The sequence below is a fragment of the Penaeus chinensis genome, chromosome 16 (genome assembly GCF_019202785.1).
Source record: "Penaeus chinensis breed Huanghai No. 1 chromosome 16, ASM1920278v2, whole genome shotgun sequence".
NCBI lineage: Eukaryota > Metazoa > Arthropoda > Malacostraca > Decapoda > Penaeidae > Penaeus > Penaeus chinensis.
In genome coordinates this window covers 18,106,537-18,116,536 of record NC_061834.1, presented here as the reverse complement: position 1 = coordinate 18,116,536, position 10,000 = coordinate 18,106,537, and the positions used below count along the sequence as shown (strand labels likewise).

At 33.6% G+C, this 10,000-nt stretch overlaps 2 protein-coding genes across 3 annotated transcripts in view; one reads left to right on the top strand and one right to left on the bottom strand.

Moving 5' to 3' along the window:
- LOC125033188 (F-box/LRR-repeat protein 4-like) overlaps window positions 1-1,594 on the top strand; it is a 16,730-nt gene extending 15,136 nt beyond the window's left edge. For both annotated transcript variants that reach the window (XM_047624560.1, XM_047624559.1), the window contains exon 12: window positions 1-1,594. This exon is cut by the window's left edge and continues 64 nt beyond it. In XM_047624560.1, the coding sequence (XP_047480516.1) occupies window positions 1-81 (81 nt within the window). In that variant the 3' untranslated portion in view covers window positions 82-1,594.
- Window positions 1,595-4,945: 3,351 nt separating this feature from the next.
- LOC125033185 (p21-activated protein kinase-interacting protein 1-like) overlaps window positions 4,946-10,000 on the bottom strand; it is a 6,791-nt gene continuing 1,736 nt past the window's right edge. Inside the window, exons 2-8 of the mRNA XM_047624552.1 lie at window positions 8,842-9,010; window positions 7,408-7,502; window positions 6,677-6,830; window positions 6,240-6,385; window positions 5,892-6,086; window positions 5,478-5,621; window positions 4,946-5,415 (exon numbers count right to left, since the gene is read on the bottom strand). Coding sequence (XP_047480508.1) covers window positions 4,978-5,415; window positions 5,478-5,621; window positions 5,892-6,086; window positions 6,240-6,385; window positions 6,677-6,830; window positions 7,408-7,502; window positions 8,842-9,010 — 1,341 coding nt within the window. The 3' untranslated portion in view covers window positions 4,946-4,977. The remainder of the gene's footprint in view (window positions 5,416-5,477; window positions 5,622-5,891; window positions 6,087-6,239; window positions 6,386-6,676; window positions 6,831-7,407; window positions 7,503-8,841; window positions 9,011-10,000) is intronic.

The following is a 10,000-nucleotide window of genomic DNA, read 5'->3' as shown; positions in this document are numbered from 1 at the left end:
ACATACATACACCAGTGGAATTCACAGTTTCCTAAAGTTGCCATCAAAGGGGGACTGAAGCACCAAGTTCGTATTGTGTGAAAAGGACATCTCAGTGGAGGAATATATTTAAACTTTATTATTACAATTTTTTTTTTTTATTCAGTGTTATTTAAATATTGAATGATAATTGAACAAATATTGGTATTCCTTAAACAAAGAATGAATTGTAATTGGAATTTAATTATGAATAAGGAACCATAAGCATTGCATTCAAGATCTTGATACTCTTATCTGATATACAAAATAATCTGAACTTGTGGTATGAAGTTAATACATGTAAATTCTTGGTTTACACTGCCTGTTTGCAGTATTTTGGTTTAACATGATTTTTTTTTCATAACTCTTGGAACACATCTTGTGCCTTCCACCCCTCCACTCCTATGCAGCACTTATTGTGGTCATTTTTCCACTCCCTCTTTGACATTTGTGCTCCTCTTATCCACCTCAAAAATGGCTATCAGGACATTAATGAAGACAGCAAGAGGAAAAGATAGTACAAGCAACAAAACTTATTTATATAATTGAATTTGCCCAAGCACTTAACTTGCAGCATCCAACAGAGCAAACAATCCATGTGAACAATGGTACACTCATTGCTAGTTATTCTCACAGCACAGTGATTGAAAATATGGGAAAATGCTAGCTATATAGGACTGAAAACCAGAATTAATGCACTTTCACTCACCAGATTTTCCTCAAACTCTATTTTACACAACTTGCAGTTTATTTAAAGGGGTTTTACTTTACTAAATTCAATTATATATGTATATTTTGAGAGGCATGAAGTCTAGGCAGGAGGTAGGGGTACATTTTTTCTTCTTCTCCTTATGGGTGTAATTGCCATTTCTGATATTTGATTTTACAGTACAGATTCTGACATGGGACACTACTGTAAATCTAGGATTACATGTTTTAGCTTCATGGCCAAATAACTTTTCTTCTTCTTCTTTTCCTTTAATATTATTTCACAATGTTTCTGAAAAACTTAATTATGGGGTTGTATTATCTGAATAGTTATTCATGCCCTGAGATATATAATAATTATCTCTGTCAATATTATCATATAATGTGTTTGTTTGATTTTCTCATCTTGACCTTTGCTATGAAGAGTAGATTTATGTCATATCTTCAGATATATGTTTAGTCAAATTAAGGACTAAATATTAGCAGAGCACATTTTGGACGATGTAGCAACTGTAACATGGTAACTCCTTTAATGGTATTTCTTTTACATAGGAGAAATAGTCAAGACAGTGTATTTAGTGGTATGCATTATTTTTTTCTTTTATTTAACATTAGAAGAAGAGGCTTGTGTTAAAGAGTATATTTTAATGTCACCTTCAATATTTAATCACAGAAATTGTTTCAGTTCTTACATAGATCTGTTTTCATGATTTTTTTGGAACAAGGGGTCCACTGTTTACATATCGGCACATTACAGAGTAGTACAATAGTTTACTGTGCATTCCAGAGAAGACATTTTGGGGACATATTCCCCTAGGAGAGAGAATCCTAGGGTTCTAGTCATTAGACAATAAAAATGTTGACTTTTTATTTAGTATTTTAACCCTTTTGTTTCCAGCATATTTTATTGTTGCAAATAGAAATAGAGAGAAATGGAAGTATATGGTACCTTTGTACTTAACTATTGCAGTAGTAAATTCATGCACAGAAATTACTATATACTTGGATATTATAGCTCTAGGGAAGTTGCTCATTTCATAGACTGTATACATTGTCCTATTTGCTTTATATGCTGGAATTCTATATTTCTTTTGATATTTATTTAATTAGACACCTTTGGAACACAACCATTTATGGCAGTTTATTGTGAAATGCCTTTCTAAGAAGCAGGTTCAAAAATCCCAAAAGAGACATTGGAATGGTAGGCAAAAAATCAAACTCTGGTTGCTGTGTAGTCCTACCAGTTTTAAGTGCTGACTATGAATCTTCTTGAAGATCTAGAAAGCACTCTGTGAATGCAAACCTCCACCATTAGTTCATAAAAATAAAATAAATCTACCTAGAGTGCTTAACATTAGTTAACCCCACAGTTCTATGTTAACTTTATCACACAAATCTGCTCTTAACCCAATGCTGACGGGCATGACATGTACGTACATGCTATGCCCATTGTGAGTACTTGTTTGATTGATTTTATAGATAGATGGCTACACTTGTACTAAGTCACCAATGAGCCAATTACGAGTACTGCCTGTCTCGCCCGTTTACCCTTTTCTTTGATTTACGAAAAATATTTTATGTTCTCTTGTTTTGCCGTTACTAATGTTTATAACATTATAGTAATTGTTATGTTTATAATGAATATAACACCATTGATATTCATAGCACTAGTTAAAAAATATGTTCCCGCCAATTCAAATCAACTAGGTCACAAGGTCTACTAATTGACTCCTTTGTGGCTCAGCACCAGCAGAAGCCATCTATGTGCAGAGACATTTCACAAAAATATTGAAAATAAGCACAGCATTTTCCCCACTTTTTATTGGGTTATCTACCCTCATCTACCCCAGACATCCATTCTTCACTAGTATCTACCAAACCCAGACCTTCATAAAATCCAATCAGAGGGTCTTTTGAGCCATAGGCAGCTCAGCCATAAATTTCCATTACAGTCCCTCAGTAACATTTGATATAATTCTGGTAACCAACATCGAAGAAGTCAGGCCAGTTACCCAACTGGTAAATAAATGCAATGGTAATCTTAAGCTGCTTGAAGTTTCTAATATTTTGTATACCTGTAACTACAAATCATTACATTATAATAGCGATAAAAAATTGTAATAAAATGAAAAAAGAGAAATGGTAAGATTTTCCTTGTCTGTTTTGCTGCTACAGTAACTCTTCCTCTCACCATCCCTCGTTCTTCCTTCTTCATTCAGTTACACGAATTATCACTCTTGAAAGCAGAAGAAAACTAAATAAAAATACATACACTCGTAATATAAATCACGGTCAAAGATCTAATCCTTATCCTAGTGTACAAGCAATTCTGAAAAAAGTTACCAAACATTAAGTTAATTTTTAAATAAATGCAAGCCATATGTCAAAGGATTTAGAGCTATTATTACTACTGCCTAAGAATAGTAAATGTTTTTGTTTGCTTGCTTGTAGGGAGTTCACAAGATGAATCATCAATCCCATTAGATTATATTTCAGGCTCTAAGTTTAAAAGCAAAGCAAAGCAAAAAAAAAAAAAAAAACAGGATTTCATTGTACAAAGTGATCTCACTTCTATTCAAATAAATCATATTGTTGTTATGATTGCAAAGTTGTAGCAGTATATCAAATATGGACTAGTTTTTGAAGGAGAACTAAAGTTTAAAATTCTCTCTTTATTGCTTTGAATATAAAAATGACTACAATTTATTTTCACATTAAATATATCTGTCCCAAGTATGAAAGATAATAAACAACTGAACAAAATGACAAAGAATTGGAGTTAAACAGAATAAAAAGAGGAAAATGTAATTTCAAATTGTACAAATTACAATTGAACATTAATAACATCCAAATCAGTAACCAGCAATGGGTTCCAATACACTGGTACTTTCTCAACATGCTCCCTGTTCATTTGGCTACCCCTTAAATCAAGGTGTACTGTTAGCTTGTAATTTCTTGTTAGAATACAGGGTCCACAAAGCTTATATTTTGTGCAACATGTTTTATGGAAAAAAAATCATACTGTAGAAGGGGTACCTGACAACAGTAAGGAAAGTCAACAGGATGGGTACACCTTCATAATCTAAGTTATTTGTTGAAGTTGAATATGGGTACTTGGCAATCCCTCCCTTATTGTCAATATGTCAATTTCTGATCTGAATTTTTAAGGGTGACTTTGTAGACATCAACCATAATTTAGTATTCACTGTAGTATTACAGTACAGATTCAGAAATGGGACACTACTGTAAATCTAGGATTACATGTTTTAGCTTCATGTTTTGTGGAATGTCTGTACATATAAAGTGCTCCATAATTGTTCAGCCACCAAGGAGTCAATTGGTAGACCTCATGACCCCACCAGATTTCACCTTTCATTGAATTTTTGGAAACATTATTTTTTACTAATGCTGTTATTATTAATATTGTAGACTTTATAATTATTATAATGTTACCAACATTAGTAACAGCAATATAAGCTACAGAAAAAAAAAATGGGTAAACATTCAAGATAGTAGTACTAGTAACTAACTCACTGATGACTTGTGGAGCCAAGACAATTAATAAACTAAACTTGCAGCATGGCATGTATGTCATACCCAGTGGCATCAGCCTAAGTTTTACTTGAAACATGCTCCTCAAAATGTCATAGGAGCCTAAAATTGTTGAAAAAAGTGGTTGACATTATTCAGATAACTCAAGGACACTACATTATATATGTCAATCCTGTGCAAAATGCATACATAACCCTCTATTGTATAAATGGCAGAATAAGAAACCATTTTAACAAAGAAATATTTCCTTCACAAGTATATAGTTCATAAAACAAAACAAAAAATTTAATAAAACAAATCTTATTAGAGTCATGCTACAGTACTATCACCTTATGCTCTTGTTACCATGAGAAAATCAAGACACCAAAATTCTAAGTACTGTACACAATACAAACATACATTTTTTTTTCATTCTTCAGAATTTCATAATTGTACAAATAAATATAGAACATCAAAGAATCCTTCCCCCTCTGTCTGTGATTTTTCTTTCCATGACTCTGTGAGTACAATATGTAGAATGATATATAAAACTACTTTTCTCATTAATTTTGATATCCATATACTATCAATTACTTTACTTTCACCTTGTCTTTGGAAATATACACTATTTTACTGTGTATGCGTTACAAACAACCAATAGAAAATAGCTGGACAAATAAAAGGCAAATTATACATTTTACATATATTTAAAAAACACTGCTATTTCATTTTCATTTTCTTTGCTTTCTGGCCAGATGTACTGGTCTTATTGGATAGAGGCTTCCCTTTCCCTTTCTTTTTCCTCTTTTGTGCTTTTTTCCCCTGGACATTGCCATTCTTTCCTTTCTGCTTGACAGTAGTTTTAACTTCCTTTCCATTAGCATCATTCTTCTTCTTTCCAACAATATCTTCTGCCTCTTCTTCTGAACTTTCTAAATCATTTACATCAATCTCCCCCTTTTTGATATCTTCCATATCTCCAAAATCTTCCTCTTCCAAATCATCTTCTTCCAAGTAGCTCTCTTGGCTGTCTGAATCATCTTCCAACTTTTCCAAACCTTCTACTTCACCTTCTAACTCCTCTTTATCCTCTTCATCTTCAATGTCATCTTCATCATCCAGGTCATCCTCCTCCTCCTCATCACCTGATTTTTCTATCTCTCCTCGTCCTCCTCATCCTCATCATGTGATTCTTTGACATCATCTCCCTCTTCTCCAACATTAGCATCTTTAGCTTCCTCTTCCCCTTCCTCTTCCTTTTTGATAGTTACCTTCTGACGGCTTATGCGAATATCCATGCAGGTAATACGACATGAGATATCTACTTTTCCTATAAGTTTGGGTTTTTTCTGAAGTGACAACAGCTGTAGAAATCACATCAATTAGTAAGGAATGAAAGAAAGAAATATGCATATAAATGACAATTGTAACAACAGCACCATTAACATAGTAGTGATAAAATGGTAATTTTGGTAATAATGATATCAATAAGCATGGTAATGATAATAATAATTTCATTACTATAACTAATAATAATAACAGCAAACCAACAACAATAATAATAATAGCAGTAATAGCATTACCACTACTGTCATAATCATAATAATTGTTGTCACCATACACAGTAATGTTACCTCAAGTTTCCACACTTTTATGAATCCATCTGTGGATGCTGAGACAAGCCACACTTCTTCTACTGCAGTTCTGGCAATCTTTTTAAGACTTTTGATTCTCAAACTGTGGGCCGGCCATTGAACAATTTCTATTTGGTTTGTAATATCATACAAACAAATATTCTTTCCTTCACCACCAACTGCAACAATGTCCTCCTGCAATTGAGAGAGAGTTATTAAAACAGGTTTAAAACAAGTGCTGAGTAACTTTGTAGGATAACAGGTATATTTTTCTTCAATTCTCTCTAACTGTTCAAGGAAACAGTTACAGTACATGAATAATTAATATTTTTTTGCCAATATACTCACTGTGATAAAGACTAGTGCTTGAATTCTTTCCTTGAAGTCCACAGACTGCTTAACTTTGCCATTTGAAACTTCATAAATATCAATAGCACTGCCCTTCACCACAAGGAAGTTCACCCCAGTTGGATTCCAGAGTACAATCTCTGCAACTATGGGACCAGAAAATGTGCATGAGATATACATTCTAATTATCAAAAATATATGAAAATTCACAATGTTAATCTGGATTCTTTATGGCATTCAGTAATTTGAGTACAAATTATGGCTGTTAATAATAAAATAAACATGTCACTCACTTCTATAATTATGTATACTTATGAGATAACTTCTGAATTTTACTAAATCCTAAAATATGCCAATAACAATAAATATATTTTCAAGGAAATAGAAGAGTAACAAGGGAAACATATAGCTACAAGATAAAACTTGTAAATACATACCTACTCCAACATGAGTTACATATGCTCTTCTTCCTTTAATCAGGTTCCATGTGCACAGTTTCTTGTCATTACCAACAGAAAGTGCTAGTTTGCCAGTGGGATGGACAGAGATGCATGTTACACCGCCAGGGTGTGCAAACAATGTTTTTTCACACTGCAATAGATAAATTAATTTTTTAAACAATTTAACTTAATGACAAGAATATACCTGGAACAGTATCCATTTTTTTCCATTTACAAAAACCTGTTAGGTTAAACCATCAAAAATTACATATTTCCAATACAAAAGATGTAGAAAGATGGAAGTTTCAGAAGCATGTGAAACAATCCAATCAACCGCTTTCACAAAATGGGAGTTTCGTGCCTATAGAAGCAGTGTAATATCACATACTCTGATTCTAATGATATTGACATTATAACCAATAATGTATTCAAAGTAAAAGAACTTTTGTTATCACATGATATGATACAATGTTTTAAGTTTTATATACTGTTACTAAAACTATACTGTATTCATACAACATTTTACAACAAAATACTGTAGGCTTAACAGCCTACAACTGCATAAAATGGACGAAAGAAAATCCACCAAATACATAAACTAGATGTAAATATTTAATTTAATTACAGTCAATATGTAAACATTAGTCCTCTTTTTATAAGAAAAGAAAAGAAAAAGCAACAACAACAATGGCAAAAGGAATGTTGAAATGTTTACCAAAACAACTCACCTTGAAACCAGCGGTCTTATATATGCAGATTTTCCCATCTTCACTTCCTGAGAAAAGATAGTTAGTCTTGTGGAAGGCCAAGCTGGTGACTGTTCCTGGAAAAGGATGCAAGGTTTCAGTTTGAATTTTGGTCTATTTATCCATTATCATTATCTATTTACGTTTATCTATATCTATTCCAATGTCATGTATCATCTATCATGAAACATGACTCTGAAATCAAACTTGAGTTTAAAAAAGAGGTAACGTAATTTAATTGGAACATTTCAAAATAAAAATGTTACATCAAATTATAATCTACATCTTTAGCAATAAACATATTTAAAACATCCTCCTCTTCTATCGCCATAAGAGCCTAAAACACGTAGATTATATAAATACAAGAAAATAAAAACATATATAAAAGAAAAGAAAAGAAAAAGACAAAATGTGCAAAGAAAAAAAATAACCCTCCCTTAGAGACTGCCAACTCCCTATTCATGAGACGGTGCCAGTGCCACAGAAAGTTCCATTCTCAAAAAGATAGATGCACAAACAATGACTCATGTAACTAATGCAAAACACTTTACTCCTGCCTTGATTTCTATTTCCTTCTTTCTTGAAATTGCTGCATAAATTTGCGCCATTTTGCATTATAAATCTTATATATCAATTATCCTGTACTATATTTCTAAATTTCATCTTATAAAGAAAAGCAGCACATCAACATGCAATGAAATCATAGGGGTAAATACTGGAATTTTCTATATTGTAAACGCAAAGTTCTGTTCTGCCTTTTACGTATCTATCAACCTCCCTCACAACAACTGTTCCCTAAAATTAAATTCCTTGACAGCGTAATCTGGCAGAGAATTTTCAAAAATTAAGACAAGGACAAATGTCTTTTTCTGTCTAGTATGCAGAAGTGTCAATGCAGTTGGCACGTTTGTATCCCCTTGGAAAATGGGGAATTCTCCATATATACTTATATCAATTTCATCACATACATACAAATTCTCTCTTATATTCATATCTTTGTTACCTAAAGAGAAAACATACTTTCATCAGTATAAGAAATTTATGGCCATCTTGAGAATGATAACATTATATCATACCAACTAATGACACTTTCTGTAAATAAATCCTGATTTTTTTTCAAGCAAGAGCACCACAAACGAATAAAACTTCTCTAGTCTTCCAACTTGAAAAACAGTTTAAGACTCCTGACCTATTTTTTTTTTTCTTTTTTTTTTTTTTTTCTTTCTTGCTTTGAGAGATTTTCCTTTTGATCAAATTACGAAGTTCATGAATTTCAAATACTCTATCAAACTACTGGAAACAGAAATCTGGTTCTGGCAACTGAGAAATACTACAATTTCCTTGCATCTTATTCCTAATGCTTATATTTGTATTCTATTCTACTTTCAAATACAGTGCACAAAAAATACTTCTTACCTTCATGTTTCTCTAGCCAACCAAGGTCTCTGCTTTTGTACAGGTCGTATAATTTTATCATTTCGTCTGCTCCACCAGAGGCAAGGTATTTGCCTGATACGCACAACTGTCGTATACATGCTGAATGTGCTCGCTCAGCAAAAATTATGTTGAATGAAAGTTCCCCATTCTGAGAACAAAAGAAAAAATGTAAGTTTTCATAAAAAGTTCTGGTCAGCATGTGTTTGTATGTATATATATGATATATCTACATACAACTACATACTTATATCATATAAATGTACAGGTATATATATTTGTGTGTTTGTGTGCGTGCGTGAATGCGTGTGCATATGCCTGTGCGTGTGTGTGCTTGTGTGTGTGCCTGTGTGTGTGCCTGTGTGTGTGCCTGTGCCTGTGCCTGTGTGTGTGTGACTATGCCTGTGTGTGTGTGTGTGTGTGTGCGCCTGTGCCTGTGTGTGTGTGTGTGTGTGTGTGTGTGTGTGTGTGTGTGTGTGTGTGTGTGTGTGCTGTGTGCTGTGCCTGTGCGTGTGCGTGTGCGTGTGCGTGTGCGTGTGCGTGTGCGTGTGCGTGTGCGTGTGCGTGTGCGTGTGCGCGTGCGTGGTGCGTGTGCAGTGTGTGCGTGTGCGAGTGTGTCTGTGTCTCTGTGCATGCGTGTGTACATGTTTACATATTTCTGATAAAGATATTATCAAAATCAGTCAAATACATCTTTTGTACTGTGAAGATATTCATTCTTATTTACAATTTTGCTATGTGTGTGTGCACATGTATATGAATAAACAGGGATCTGGCTAATTCTTTATAGTACCGACTCACTCACCAGAGTGTAAGTGTCCAACTCCACATTACCAAATTTATTCAAGAATCTAAATTGCTGTGACTGGGTGACTGCCCAAGGAAGATAGTTTTCAGACATTAATATTATGGGTGAATATTCAGAATACCTTTGTATGACCTCCCATGCTATCCCCCAATGGCAGGGGAGGGAATGAATAGTACTAGGGAAATTGGGGAGTAAAATATATTTAATACAGAGAATTGGTCAATATATAGTCAAATGCTGGGGGCTGTATACCCTGCAACCTCTGCCCTGTACAACATAGAATCCAACACATATGTAAGGCGGGATTGAGCATAGACTCAGCATCGGGTGCTC